This window comes from Tursiops truncatus, chromosome 16, assembly GCF_011762595.2.
Source record: "Tursiops truncatus isolate mTurTru1 chromosome 16, mTurTru1.mat.Y, whole genome shotgun sequence".
In the NCBI taxonomy this organism is placed as follows: domain Eukaryota; kingdom Metazoa; phylum Chordata; class Mammalia; order Artiodactyla; family Delphinidae; genus Tursiops; species Tursiops truncatus.
This window is the reverse complement of record NC_047049.1, coordinates 15,961,568-15,977,482: the sequence shown is the minus strand read 5'-3', so window position 1 is coordinate 15,977,482 and position 15,915 is coordinate 15,961,568. Positions and strand designations below refer to the sequence as shown.

At 45.2% G+C, this 15,915-nt stretch overlaps 1 protein-coding gene across 1 annotated transcript; it reads left to right on the top strand.

Annotated features, from left to right (window-relative positions):
• Nucleotides 1-3,059: 3,059 nt before the first annotated feature.
• ADRB1 (adrenoceptor beta 1) lies at nt 3,060-6,605 on the top strand. Its single transcript, XM_019939920.3, has one exon. The coding sequence runs from the start codon at nt 3,873-3,875 to the stop codon at nt 5,280-5,282; it is 1,410 nt and encodes a 469-aa protein (XP_019795479.1). The 5' UTR covers nt 3,060-3,872; the 3' UTR covers nt 5,283-6,605.
• Nucleotides 6,606-15,915: the final 9,310 nt, after the last annotated feature.

Here is a 15,915-nt window from a genome sequence, read left to right as displayed (position 1 = left end):
AAAGGGGGCTTCCCTGGTGGCGCAGTGGTTGGGAGTCCGCCTGCCGATGCAGGGGACATGGGTTCGTGCCCTGGTCCGGGAAGATCCCACATGCCACGGAGCGGCTAGGCCCCTGAGCCATGGCCACTGAGCCTGCGTGTCCAGAGCTTGTGCTCCGCAACGGGAGAGGCCACAACAATGAGAGGCCCACGTACAGCAAAAAAAAAAAAAAAGGAAAAAGGGTATAGATCCAAAAACTAACTTACACAACTGCAAGTTAGGGTGACATGGAGAGTTCTAGTACGGGATAGTGCTGGAAAGGCTATTTGGAACTGGACTGTGGAGGGCTTTGAAGGCCATGTTGAGGAGTTGAGGTTTCTGAACAGAAAAGCATTTCGGTCAATGCAGCATTTTAGAAATATGAATTTGGCTATGGTATGCCAGATTAAATGGATCAGGAAGGACTAGAGGCCAGGAGCTCAAAAGGAACCCATAGCATGTTCAGGTGTGGGATAAAGGCAGTGGGACGGGAAAGGTAGAGGTGGGAGCAGGAAATACTGAGGAGGAAGCCCTCTCGTTTTCAATGTGCTGATTAGCATGTATTGTTGGAGCTTTCTGTTCCTTTCTAAAGGAACGGGGAAATGGAGGAGTTACTAATTTTGAACTTGCAACATCTCATACCTGTGTAAGTGGGTATATTTTCTTCTTAATCTTGTATCCTTAACTCAGGACAAAACAATGTTAGCTCAAAAATGTTTTTTTAAAAAAGTGTCATGAAGTGTAAGGATTAAAGGAAATCCGAGAACATTTTATTTTAAAAGAAAGTGAACTCTAGTTGAATACTCCAAACTTTTCCATCAGTACAACTGAAGGACGGCCCCAAGAATTCCAGGAATCCCTTTATGCCTGCAGCCCTACGTTGGAACTCCTATCAAAATAACCTGCTGGTTTTGGATATTTGTGATTTAATGTATTTATTATCCAGAAATTCAGGGAAACTTGATTTATCTTTGAATGAGCAGGGGGAAAAAGTTTCAGGAGAGTTTTTCAACAATTCAAATCTCGCGCCCTGGTATTTTTGGTGTGTTTATACATACGTATACCAATACATGAATGTATACAAAATGTATACAAATACATACATATTTGCACATATGGTAATGCTATTGGCATCCAGGCTTCTGCACTGAATCTGTACAACCAAGTTCAGGCCTTATCGCTCACAGAAATGCAGTCCCTTTGCCCTTCAGGGGCCCTTAAGCTTGGCACACAATATTCCCAGTAACACCACTTGACAGAAAGATGGCGCCCAACAGAAAGCCTCCTTCCCACATTCCCTACACCTCACTGCACAGCCCAGCACTCAGAATCCTGCAGCGTCAAATCCAACTCTTTCCAACCCCTTGGCTATTTTGAGACTGTCCCTTGAGGGCAGGAACAGAAAAAAGTCGGAAGCGGAGACAGGTTTGCAGTGACTTGGGTACCTAGGGCTCTCTGGGAGCCTACACTGAACTCAGGGTACAGGCCCCCCCCTCTTTCCAGCCCTCTCCTTTCCTTGCTCCCCCTTCTCAAGCTTCCCAAGTTGGCAGAACTAGGGCAGAACTAGGCTGACAAGTCCTAGGGCAGGGGTGAATAAACAAATAAATCAGCCACATCCACACCTACCCACCTTGTAGCACTGATTATCAAGTTCGGGCCTAAAGCAAATTTATGTTTGGATATAGAGAAAGTGGTTTAAACTGCTGGACTTTATAAACTGAATAAACATTGCTTTTAGCTCTTGACTTGGGTAGCTGTGGAAGTCAGTCTTTCTCTACAGGGTAAGAATATGAGTTTGTTCCTTTCAGACGCTATGCTTTTTTTTTTTTTTTTTTTGCGGTACGCGGGCCTCTCACTGTTGTGGCCTCTCCCGTTGCGGAGCACAGGCTCCGGACACGCAGGCTCAGCGGCCATGGCTCACGGGCCCAGCCGCTCCGCGGCATGTGGGATCTTCCCGGACCAGGGCACGAACCCGTGTCCCCTGCATCGGCAGGCGGACTCTCAACCACTGCGCCACCAGGGAAGCCCCCGCAGATGCTATGCTTTTTATTCCAATGCTAGAAAGATGTGTGAGCATTATATAACACTTTCATGCACTCTTACATGGGTAATTAGAAGCTGTTTACCCGTCCTTGTTCTCAAAGATTCGATTACGGTCTTTTTATTTTCAAGGCTGAGCTGAGGACCTTACTGTGGTGGAATCAGACAGGGGGCCTGAACACCTTCTGCTGCATTGTGTGCTCACGGTGCCCATCCTGTAGGTGGGTCCCCACATATAAGCACACCGACTGCAGGGCTGACTCACTAATTTTAAACCCATGCAGCTGCCAACTCAGGGGTCTCTGATATAACTTTAAATGCTATCGGATTTTAATCTTCTGGAGTATTTACATATTTTCTTCTCTCGTCCCTCCAAAACTAATCCTAGAGTTTTTGAGAATCTGGGAACTTGGGCAAAGGAGAAAACAACTTGGGCAGACCAAGAAATCTGAAATCTCAGTTCACTATGTCGTCCAAAACTAATGTACCTTTCTGTTTGCACTGACCCAGCTCAAACTGCAAAATCACGTGAGTAATAAAACACAAAATCCTGGTGTTATAACTGAATGTGAAAAGTCTGAAATGTAATTAAACGTGCTCTGTCTTCGTGGCGGTGTCACTTATTCCACGTTAACATTTGTGTTTCCTTAAGCCTCTCTCTTCATAGTATCGACACACACTGTTGCATCATACTCACACATCCATCAGCTGGGACTGGGGAGTGTGTGTTTTTCCAACTGGTCCTCAGCATTAGCTGTCAGATGCACAAACCTTCCCTTCCTTTCTGCATCTGCTGTCCTGGAACAACAGAAGCTTCGTGCAAGAATAGCTCCCAGAGAGCGTTGCTGACAGATGCGCGGTTTGCTCGAGCAAGGCGCTTGCTGGAAAGTTTCCTCTAACCGCTAACACCCGCCTCCGATCCCCTGAGCTGGCAGGACGCAGGCTGGCTGGGTCCCCTCTTGACGGAGGAAGGCTTTTACACGCACTCTCCTAGGCTGCCCAACACGAGAAACAATCTTGCAGCCAGACTCCTCCAACCCCAGTGAACAGACCGTCCAAGGCGCTCTGGTGCTTCGAGAACACCGAGGTCCCCTCCCCGCTAAAGGAAGCGCGCGCTCTGCTCCGCAGGAATCCTGGGCACCGGAGGTAGACGGGTAGCGAGTTGAGCCCGAGCGCAGGAAGGAGCCAAACGCCGGAGGCAAACGGGGCGCAGGAGAGGAGAGACTGGGGTCCGCGGGAGGGGACAGGGTGGGAGCCGGGCGCCGTAGGGAGCCAAGGGGAACTGGGCGCTGGAACCAGCGGACTCAGGAAGGCGCGCGCGCGCAGGAACCCGCGGGCGCCGAGGAGACGCTCGCTTGGCCCTCTGCCTCACTCCTCGGAGCCGCGGAACCGCCGGTAGGAGGGGGGGCTGCGGGGGGTTGCTGCGGGGAACCAGACAGGGGCGTGCCTTCGCCCGGATTGGCTGCAGGAGCCTGACGCGAGGCCCCGGGGGTTGGCTCGGGGGAGTGGGACTGGGGTGGGTTGGGTGCTGGGTGCCGGGGCTGCGGGCTCCGCGCGCTCAGAAACATGCTGAGGTCCCGGCAGCTGTTCCAGCAGCGACAGCGGCTCCAGCAGCAGCGGCGGCGGCGGCGGCGGCGACAGCGCACGGCTCCGGCTGGGAAGGCGCCCGGCGCCCATGCCTCCGGCCCAGCGCTTCGGCTGTCCTGACCTGGCCGCGACCTCCCTCCGCGCGCCCCGCCGCCCGGGCCTCTGGGGGGTTCCCCAACCGCGGCCCAACTCCGCCACACCCCCTCCCCCGGCCTCCGCAGCTCGGCATGGGCGCGGGGGCGCTCGCCCTGGGCGCCTCCGAGCCCTGCAACCTGTCAACCGCCGCGCCGCTCCCCGACGGCGCGGCCACGGCGGCGCGGCTGCTAGTGCCCGCGCTGCCGCCCGCCTCGCTGCTGACCCCCGCCAGCGAGGGATCCGCGCCGCTGTCGCAGCAGTGGACGGCCGGCATGGGCCTGCTGATGGCGCTCATCGTGCTGCTCATCGTGGCGGGCAACGTGCTCGTGATCGTGTCCATCGCCAAGACGCCGCGGCTGCAGACGCTCACCAACCTCTTCATCATGTCCCTGGCCAGCGCTGACCTGGTCATGGGGCTGCTGGTGGTGCCGTTCGGGGCCACCATCGTGGTGTGGGGCCGCTGGGAGTATGGCTCCTTCTTCTGCGAGCTCTGGACCTCGGTGGACGTGCTGTGCGTGACGGCCAGCATCGAGACCCTGTGTGTCATCGCCCTGGACCGCTATCTCGCCATCACATCGCCCTTCCGCTACCAGAGCCTGCTGACCCGCGCGCGGGCGCGGGCCCTCGTGTGCACCGTGTGGGCCATCTCGGCCCTGGTGTCCTTCCTGCCCATCCTCATGCACTGGTGGCGGGCTGAGGGCGACGAGGCGCGCCGCTGCTACAACGACCCCAAGTGCTGCGATTTCGTCACCAACCGGGCCTACGCCATAGCCTCGTCCGTCGTCTCCTTCTACGTGCCCCTGTGCATCATGGCCTTCGTGTACTTGCGGGTGTTCCGCGAGGCCCAGAAGCAGGTGAAGAAGATCGACAGCTGCGAGCGCCGCTTCCTCAGCGGCCCCACGCGGCCGCCCTCGCCCTCGCCCGCGTCCTCGCCCGCGCCCCCGCTCCCGACCGCCGCCGCCTCCCCGGTGGCCAACGGGCGCGCCAGCAAGCGGCGCCCCTCGCGCCTCGTGGCCCTTCGCGAGCAGAAGGCGCTCAAGACGCTGGGCATCATCATGGGCGTGTTCACGCTCTGCTGGCTGCCCTTCTTCCTGGCCAACGTGGTGAAGGCTTTCCACCGCGACCTGGTGCCCGACAGCCTCTTCGTCTTCTTCAACTGGCTGGGCTACGCCAACTCGGCCTTCAACCCCATCATCTACTGCCGCAGCCCCGACTTCCGCAAGGCCTTCCAGCGCCTGCTCTGCTGCGCGCGCCGGGCCGCCCGCGGGAGCCACGCGGCCGCCGGGGACCCGCCGCGCGCCTCGGGCTGCCTGGCGGTGGCCCGGCCGTCGCCGTCGCCCGGGGCCGCCTCAGACGACGACGACGACGACGACGTCGGGACCTCGCCACCCGCGCGCCTGCTGGAGCCCTGGGCCGACTACAACGGTGGGGCGGCGGGCGACAGCGACTCGAGCCCGGACGAGCCGAGCCGCCCGGGCTGTGCCTCGGAATCCAAGGTGTAGGGCCGGGCGCCCTCCCCGCCTCCCCAGCCCGGGCGCAGGCTCTGCGCCCCGGGAGGAAAAGAACCCGGGCGTCCCTGAACGGCTTCCTGGGGGAAGAGGAGATCTGTGTTTACTCAAGACCGAAAGCAGGTGAATTCGAAGCCCGCAAACCTCGTCTGCATCGTCCAAGGCAAACAGAAAAGCCACAGACAGTGTTGCACAGAAAGGAAGGTTTGGGGAGGGGTGGGAGAGCGGCTTGCTGATTTTTGTTGGGTTCTTTTTTCTCTTTGTGGTCCGGCCTTCTTTTGTGGGTGCGTGTGATACGTCTTTAGATTTTTTTTTTTTTTTTCTCCCAGGTGGTTTTTTAACACTCTCTGCGATGACCGGGAAGGGAAGGGAGAAGCGTTAGGAGATAAGTCTCTGACTTGGCTTCTATCCCGTTCTCGGGAACAGGAGCGGTCAACCGGAGAAAGAGGAGAGGATGACAGTTGATGAGGACGTGTTTCCTTTGCCTTCCGTTGAAATTTCATTTGAATTGCTGAGTAATGATTTCTCCTGTTCTTAAAGCAGAGGGAAAGGAGGGATGCAAAAATCGCGTTTCAGGAAATTTTAAGCTATTCTTGGAACAAGCCTCACCTTGCTTTCCTTTTGTAGGGCAAGCCGGCTGTCCCCGAGAGCCTCGGTGGTCAGGCCGAGGGGTTCCTACCTCACACTGTGCACCTTGCACAGCAAGATAGAAAGACTTGTTTATATTAAACAGCTTATTTATGTATCAATATTAGTTGGAAGGACCAGGCGCTGAGCCTCTGTGACGTGTGACTCTGTCCATTGAAGACAGGACAGAAAAAGAAAAGAAGAGGAAACAGTTCAGATTACTGCACATGTGGGTAAAAACGAAAAACAGAACAAAAAGGCGTGATTCAAAGTGGCATTTTTGCACAGTATTAGGAACTGTAAAGTCCGCTGAAGGTGTTACTTGCACAAAAAGAAATTGAATATTTTTTAACGGGGGTGGGGTGAGGTAGGGGCAGATCTTAAAAACTAAAATAAAACTCAAACTCTGCTTCTGTTGTCTATTATGTTACTGAGCTAGTGATTTATTGGAAAAATACCTTTTTATACTCTTTTATCATGGTACTGTAACTGTATCCATATTATAAATATAATTATCTTAAGGATTTTTTTATTATTTTTTTATGTCCAAGGGCCCACGTGAATCTGCTGGTAATATTTAGCACTTGTGTGTAAATACTATTTCCTCTCTGTGTTTTGCCAAGTATTTATACTCTGGTGCAACTAACTACTATGTGAGGAATTGATCCATGTGCAATAAATACCAATAAAGCACAAAAAAGATTATGTACTGTGTGTCTGTAAGGGCTCAGTGATAATGGAAAAGACAGTTTGTTTTGTTCAAAATATAGGCTGGATTTCCCATAGAGCTCTTTTAATAGCTTTTCATGACTCAATAGCATAGCAAAATGCCTCTAGACCAAATAAGGCGTGCACCTACTGAGAGCTGCATGCTTGCCCTAAATTTTCACAGCCAGATTCAGAGTATTCTAGACTGCTTGTAGGTGTTTTCAAGATCCCATCTGCCGTACTTGCCTTAAGAAGTAATATTTGGGATTGTGCATCTTCTAAGAAAGAATGATTGAGTCAGGTAACTCAGCTGCAACTTTGCACAGAAATGCAGGAAAGAAGACTAAGTCGTGGAACCGGCATTGCCTACTTGGAATTCGGTAAGTGGCATCCACGGCTGGTTTTTGTTTTCCAACAGAAAATCAAAATCACAGTGTGTGCAGATTTCTCCAGTGGCTGTTTAGAAAGCAAAATGCTTTCATGGTTAAGCAAAAATTTATAAAAGAGCACTTAAGTAAATTTTTTTTTTCTCTTGTGTAATTAAGTAGACCATTTCAGCAGAAGTTCTGGGTGGACAGGTAACAGGTAAAAGTAAATGTGAAGTTTTCAAATTTCCTAACAAGATTATGACACCCCCCAATGGATAGGATAGTTTTCCTAAAGTTAGTTCCTAAGGAAAATATAGTGAAATTCTATCTTGGGATTAATTCTACATTCTCCAAAATAAGTTTAAGTATTTCTCTTTCTTTGTATTTTTAAACAAGCTTTTCATTTCATGATGGTACAGTAAAGAAACCAATGTGAAGAGTATAAAGTTTTGGCTTATACCGAGATTGAACATGAACAAACTCTTCGCTACCAAGGAAAGTCAAGACCGATTATCCTTTTTTTTTTTTTTTTGGCAATGCGATATTCTAAAAACCAGGAAAGACCAGTCTTCTGAGAAAGATTAATGTTGCCGATGTTTTAGAGACCAGCAGAAGGTTGCATGAACAGTAGCAGTTTCAACAAAAGCTGCTGTGAAGTTTAACCCCTTTGTCCAGCAAAGAAAAAAGTGGAGAGGTGGGAGATAGCAAAAGTTATTTAAAAATACGGATACATACCTAAAGAAACTCATTTTGGAGAATGTAAAAATTCCAGGATGAAATCTCACTATCCTTTCCCCTAGGAACAAATACAGTCCATTTCTATCCTCCCTTCCCCCACCTGAATATGTAAGTTGCATTTTGTCAGGGGTTTTGTTCCTCTTCGTTTTTAAATCATACTAGAAAATTAACAGACTTAATGTCTACAGTTTCATCTGAAGAGCACTCAAGTACCAGGTAATGCTTCACTTTCCTATTTTGTCTAGCTAAGTCTTTACATTTAAATAAAAAGAAATTTTCCCAGACCCAAACTTACATATAGACCCATCAAACCTTAGGTCTCAAAATCATGAAAGTCCTATAAACTTTAATAACAAATATATATAATTTAACTGCTTAGTAGACAGGTCTGAACTCTTTAGTGAATTAGAGGAAACCACTATAATCTTGGGGCCAGTTTATATGTATTTGTAGGAAATAGAAAAAAAGAGTTTTCTGTGATCTCTTGAGTTCTCTAACTGAGGGTTACGGGGATTCAGAAACAGACCTTGTCAGTGATTCCTACTACCCAGGAAAACTGCTTTTCGTTGTTTTGAAGAAGACATTGATCTATAATAGAAATGTAGGAATCTGAGCTGCCACTCCCAATAGCTACATCAGTGGGAGGAGAAAACTGCCAATCCTGTTTAATCTGGTGAGATAATGCACAGTAGAAGTGACAGGAGGAGGGCAGTGAGTATGCAGAAAATCAACCTTACCCCGCGGGTTTGTGTGTAACAGTACCAAAGGCATAAGCCTTAAAATTAAAACAGTGAACATATGACCAAGAGTCACTTATTTGCTACATTTGAAATTATGTTTCAGTTGCACGCTGTAAAGTTCTCTATGTGTAACAAGATATTCCAGCATCCATAATTCTCCCTCCAGTGTAGGAATCTATAATTGGTATAGAAGATAGCTTCATCGCTTGGTGAACTTGGCAATGTAAAACTTTGTAAATAGAGCTCATTTTTTCTATCCAGGCTTTCTTTGGAACTGGAATTATTAATAACCTCTAAGTGGCTATTGTGAAACCTTTCCTTGTTAAGCACATTTTCCTAATTTCGCATTTTGTTGAGCGTGCTGACTTCCTCTGGCAATATGTAAAATTGCCAGACGGAAATTCTGCACTCGAAGTCTCAGGATGATATTAGCATTCAAGTTTTTAGCAAGAGCTTCTAAGCAAGGGTCAAAAGGAAAATTATTAAGTTTTACTGCCATTTGTGAAAGGCTTAAAAAAATTTTTTAACAAAGCAGGACCCATCAGTTCTTTGGAAGGAAAAAAATTTAAAACCTTAGCCGTAATTCAAATTAAACACATTGGCACAGATAATTTAGTTTTATTTGTACATTTCTGGCATTATGTGCTGAGAAATACTAATTCTTTTGACTCCCTGCCAATTTGCTACTAATCAAAATGGAGAAGATATGCACTGTTTGGATTATACCTAAAAATAGTTGTACTACAGTCACATCAGCAAATGGAATTAATTTCTCTTTCTTCTCCTTCACACACACCCTCCACATTATTTAAATTTCCATCTAGAATATTGCTTGTGAATCTCATAATTTGTGATTCAATGTGTCCCAGAGTGCACTGCTACATTGCAATTATTTTAAAGCAAATTCTAGGGGTGGCATAGGGAGGTGGGAGGGAGACGCAAGAGGGAGGAGATATGGCGATATATGTATATGTATAGCTGATTCACTTTGTTATACAAAAGAAAGTAATACACCATTGTAAAGCAATTATACTCCAATAAAGATGTTAAAAAAAAGAAAAAAAAAGCAAATTCTATCAAACTACTTTCTGAGAAATACACCTCTCCTAAAATTCCAACTTTTACTCTGCTCTAATTTAAAGAGTCTCTACTAAATAGTCCATATAATGTCATCAAAGAAGTATTAATACTAGAAATAGATACTTTGTGGATTAATTTACCTCCTGATAGTCTCTTTACCTTTTGTGGGAGATAGTTTCTGAATCAATAAGACTTGCTCATTTGATGGAGCAGTTAATAGGCTTCCAGATCCAATCACTCTAATGACAGACTGGAAAACAGCTGCCCAAAGGAGAAGCTGACACTATGCTGACAACATTAGAGCATGATCTTGGCAGTCATCTTAGCAGCACCCAAGAAAGCATGGAAAGTAACTGTCTACACCCTTTAAACCTTTGTCTTCACTTACATGTTGCCTTCACTCTGAGCACATCTCTACCTTCCTGGTACCTGAAGCCAGTTCTTGCCTTGGACATACCCTATACTCACCAGCCCTTCTCTTGAGCACATCTTCATTTCCTCTTGAATGAACTAGAACCATCTAGAACATCTAGATAAATTGTCTTCCTGGCAGCATTAACGTCTCATGAACAGTTTCCTAAAGCTCTGGTTTTCAACATCTCTCAATACTTAAGATTCTTGTTTTCTTCTCTCTCCATGTCCCCTGGCTCATAGCTATTAATTAATATTAGCAAGATCACATTGTTTTCTTCCTATTTATGACAGAACTTACCTATGATGCATTTTAAATGTCTTAAGTTTGGATTTCTTCCTGAGAATTTCAGTATTGCTCATAATTATAAGTAGAAAAACATTTTAAACTCTGTACTTTTCCTATAAAAAGTCTTCATGTTGAGTTTAATATTTGTGGTGTGGGGCTTTCTAACAGGCTTTATTTTCCTGTTTTTCTTTATTTTTCAGTTCTTAACTGTATGACCTTGTCCGTTTTTCAGCATCCTGATTGCAAAGGATAACATGAGCTGTTACACCTTCAACTATTTGTAAATTAGTTTTCCTAATCATTAGGCTAGCTGATTTGTGGGAATTGTGGGTAAATTTTTACTCTAGGAGAGCAGAAAACGTGTTCAAGCAGACAGTCCAAAGACTGGCTGCTCTGGCTCCTCTGTATTTGCTGCTGTGCCCAGTGAGCTTGGAGAGGTCAGTTGGTTTCCCTGCAACTCAGGTTCACTTCCCACAAATCCTGATCAGTAGCCTTTGTTTGTAAATCCCTCTGAGATGCTCTGATAGAAGGAGTTTATAGCTTTGCACAGTCTATCATTTCGAATACTTCCTCCTGACCTTCTTTTCCCTTTCCTTGCAACTCCACCCACAAAATCCCTGGGTTTTTTTTTTAAGTGAAAACAACAACTAAGAATAGCAAATATATATATATATATATATATATATATATATATATAAATACCCCATGCATCCCAAGAAACAGTTCTTCACTTATTATTATACTTAAAATTCCATACACCCAAAAAATTCCACAAAAACCACAACTTAATAAAATAGTCTGCTTCCCAAACATCAGATTTAAAAACCTGTTTGCTCTGTGCTAAGCAAAAGTGGTTGTTTAATGATTCTGAACCCACGGCCACTTGAGAAAAGTAAGTCAATTTGGAAGGTAACTCAACTCTACGATTTTGCATTGAGTTGTAAACACTAAAAGCAACTCTCTAGATTGTTCTCCTTTTCCTGGAATAGCAATTCAGAGATGAAAAGTGCTGAGAGCAATGGCAGTTCGAATTTTTGCTAACCTCTCTTTTGTGGCTTGCAGGGCATTGGGTTTCTTTGTTCCCAACTTAATGAACAGAGGCAAATCTACAGGAACTTCACTGACTTAAAATATCTATTATGTTAACTAAAGAAACTCACCTGTGATCTTGAGGTCCTAGTTAAAAATGCTTTTAAAGAGTAAACATTAATAGATGTTCCAATGACATTTTCTGCAGTGAGTTTTTTCTAAAGCCATTAAAGTTAACAGTTTAGTAAGATGCTCTTTTTAAAGAATTCCTTGTGTTTAAATGATTCAGTGATCAGTCCTGAAATAATGTGTGGGTTTTTTTCCCTTAAAATAGGCATATCTTTATAAAACTGAGTCACCCAGAAAAACTCCAGAATTTTCGGCATGGGAAGGACCTAGATATGTCTAGTAAACAACACCCCTACTCTATATAAAACAGATAATCAACAAGGACCTACTGTATAGCACAGGGAACTCTACTCAATATTCTGTAATAACCTATATGAGAAAAGAATCTGAAAAAGAATGGTTTGTATATATATGTATAACTGAATCACTTTGCTGTACACCTGAAACTAACACAGCATTGTAAATCAACTCTACTCCAATATAAAATAAAAATTAAATTAAATTTAAAAAATAAATAAAGGAAATGGACAAAAACAAAAACACCACTATACTCAAGCAACGGTATAACTAGATCAGTACAGACCACCAAGACTGAAGAGACATAATCTGAGATGTAAAGACCTGACCCATCATTTAATTACCAGTCTTATCAGCAAATGTTTCGTTTGTAGCTAACCCAAATCCCTCTTACTGTTTTGACTCATGATTAATCTCAATGGAATCTGAAAACTAATGACTGAGCCACTATTTTCTGTATTAAAATCCTTCCAGTGATACATATGAAAGACAGTGCCCTCCCCCGCAGCTTTCTATGTGCTAAATCCATTTCCTCTTATAAATAACTTTCATTTCATCTCAAATCCTTTCATTCTTTCTGTTGTTCAAATGGGGGTCCCGTTACATCCCAGTTACAGGGATTTTTCCTGGCTGGAGACTGGAATGAAACACAGCACTGTGCAGTGTTCAGTGTGGCACGAGGCCTGGTGGCATCAACATGCCATCCTTCCTGTAACTGTGTTGCTAATGTTTTTAAACATCTCCGAGTCACAAAATTCCGAGGATCTGAAAAAATACTGTACCAAGTGACAAAGGTAACATGAAAATTGTAAGTCCTTACAGTACTGCAAAAAGCATTCTTGCAAGCACAGGACAATATAAATTTTACTCCAAACAGGCAACCCATAGAACTCCCTCTTCAAGCGGCAAATGTTTACAAGTCTCTTCAAACCTTTTGAGTGTTCATTTACCTATACAGATAAATACTTTTTTTCACATTAGAGATGCTCAGAAGACACCTGGGGAGCTTAACTATTTGGAGGATTTCTGCGATTAGTTTTTGAGTTGTGATTCATATGTTTACCTGTTCCTGAAAGATTGAGGGTACTGTGTCCTGAGTGAGTGTGCTGTATGGGATACAGCCAGCTGAAAACACTGGGCCTGTCCCCAAGGCACCCACACTCTGGGCTGGGGAGATCAGACATCCACAAGTGAAAAGTGACAAAGAATGAGGCAGGTGTGGCTGCATGCCAGACACGTGGCCAAAAGCAAGGGCTCTAGACCAGCTCTAAGAGAAATACAATGCAAGCTGTATATTTAATTTTACATGTTCTAGTAGCTACGTTTTTTTAAAGTAAAAAACAGGTGAAGCTAGTGTTATCATTTTAACATAGAATTGATGTAAAACTGTATGAAGGAGATGCTTTTTTTATACTAAATCTTTGAAATCTGATGTACATCTTACACTTACAGCCATCTCAATTGAGACCACATTTCAAGTGTTCAACAGACACATATGACTGGTGGCTACTGTCCTGACACTTCAGCTCTAGAGTTCAGAGGACATGGATAGATAGGAGTGGATGGATAGGGTGGCATAATCTAGAGGCTTGGTGATGTAGTAGATCTTGGATAAGGCGATAAACCTGTGTGAAAGGCCATTCCATGAGAAGTTGCTGGGGGAAGAAAACCGCATGAACAAAAGCATAGGGATATAGGTAGTTGAGATGAATTTTTAGACAATGAATAACCAGCTACAGACGGTTCATGTTGATGGAGTAATTAGAAGATGAAACTGGACAAGTAGTTCGGGAACAGATCAGAAGGTTAATGCAAAAGTGTTGAACTCTAACCTTCCCGGAAGCCTGGAGATTGACGATCAAGAGTGTTATGAGAAAAGCAGTGTTTTAGAAAGATTAACCTGGCATCAGAGGCATGACAGGTGGATATCACATCTTAATCTTCCAAATAATTGAGTTAAGTAAATTCAATGATCATATTTTATAAATCAAAAGACTAATATTTATATAATCTCACATAATAAATATGAGTTCATTATTAAACTGGCTTTCTGGTTCTCATATATCAACCCCAGGAGCCGATCCAGAGAAATGCAGCCCAGAGAAGCCGACCCAGGTTTCTGAGTGCATAACGCTGACAGCCTGGCCGATGACGGAAGGTTCTGCCCCCTTGGAGGTAAGGCATATGAGCTCAGGCGATTTGTTCAAGACCACAGGTAAGCAGTCTGGATCAAGTCTAGGTGCCTGACTCCTAAGTCCATCTCTTACTCCTGTTACCAAACTGCTTGTCTGTTCCCCACAAGACTGGAAGCTCCAACACACTGCCTGGCACAAGGTATGAACTCTAAATTTTCATTGACTGAATTCCACTGGAGCCAGAGAACCAAGTTCTCTGGCTTCTGCAACAATCCAAGCACAGAGTGATAACAGGCCTCACTAGAGCAGTGCACTGCAAGAAGATGTGATGTAACCCTCTATTTCCTTTGCAATTCAGATTTTCACTAGCAGACATAAATAATAGTTTCTCTAAGAAAGGTGCTAAGCCTCAAATTGCAACATATATGGGGCATTCTTTGCTAGTGTCACAGGAAACAATGAGATTATTTCCCAAAAATTTCTAAGAAATGGATTTATTTCTAGAAATGGCACCTAGATTGCTGGAATGTATTTTAGCAACATATATTCAATGAGTATACACTGTATGAAAATGTACATCATTATTCTTTAAAAATAGGCATTTCTCTAAAATTGTTAAGTCAGAACTACATGTTCTAGGCTCCAGGTTCAGTTATCAATGTGTAAAATACTTGATTTATTTGTCACTTATTGTATTCTATTTTCAATGGGGTTCTTTCTTTTGTAACTGGAAGATTTGTAGCCATTTTTCTTACTGGACTTTACAAGGGAAAAAGTACCTTTCCCCACCCCCAAGTTTTCTCCCTAGACCCCCCCAACAGTTAACATAGCTAAGAGAATCAGATTCTGTTTCACTAACTTAGAGATGTCTGGCAAGAGATTAAATAGCTGTGTCTCACTTTGTGCAGGTCACCAACTTGTTAACTCGTCATACTATAAAGGGGTGGCTGGGAGGGGGACCAAACTGTGGGGATCCAAGGGTATGTGCAACGTACAACATCATATATATACACACGCGGCAGCGCAAGCGCTGCAGCTAAAGGTTAAAACCAGTTCTAAGGGGTCGTCTCAGGGTTATTCATACAATCAAGGAGGAGACAAAGAGGTCAGGTTGTTGTAGGTTCACACATGATACTTTGGGGAAAAGCCTTTTCTTTTTTCTCCCCCCTCAACGTTTAACTAAAAACATTTTTTAAAACTACAGCTTGCTGCTGACCCAGCGTTTTCTCTTGTTTCCATGTGAGACATTATTATTACAGTATGCTCACAGGATCAGGTGTACAGTACATGAAACGGTCTACTCTACTGCACACGCCTCTCCAGTGAACAGGGTTTGTCCACAACTGCGAACTTCTCGGTTCCTGCAAGATTGGGAATGTACAACAATAAACCATACACAGGTCAGCAGTCACCATTTTTGTCCTTCAGGGTTTTTTTTGGTTTGTTTTTTTTTAACCATTAAAAACATTATGGGGCTTCCCTGGTGGCGCAGTGGTTGAGAGTCCGCCTGCCGATGCAGGGCACACGGGTTCGTGTCCCAGTCCGGGAAGATCCCGCATGCCGCCGAGCAGCTGGGCCCGTGAGCCATGGCCACTGAGCCTGCACGTCCAGAGCCTGTGCTCCACAATGGGAGAAGCCACAACAGTGAGAGGCCCGCGTACCGCAAAAAAACAAAACAAACAAACAAAAAAAAACATTATGAAATGTGGCATCCCCTTGATGCCAGGACTGGGAAAGCCATTTTTATTTGTATTTTTTTTCCCCAAACTCACTGTAAACGACAGTAACTTTGGTTAAAATAAAAGAAGTCTTCTATGTAGGCAGAGCTTTGTCTTTTCAAATAGGGCAGGGTCCTGAGGGGAGTAAAGTGAGGACAGGGAATAGAAAGATCGGGAGGAAGAAGGGGCGAGAAGGAGGAGGAAAGAGAACTAGGAGAGACTTTTTTTTCCAAGGGAGAAGCTGGACAGCACAGGGTAAACTGGATTCTGAGGTGGTTTTGCATCAGCAAAGGGCAACAGTTTCTAAGTTCTCCACGCGCGCGCACGCGCACACAGGGAGGGAGGCGTCCCACGGCTG

Bases quoted from the DNA above. Each gene is read 5' to 3' on its own strand.
- ADRB1 (XM_019939920.3), top strand. From the start codon at position 3,873: ATGGGCGCGGGGGCGCTCGCCCTGGGCGCCTCCGAGCCCTGCAACCTG.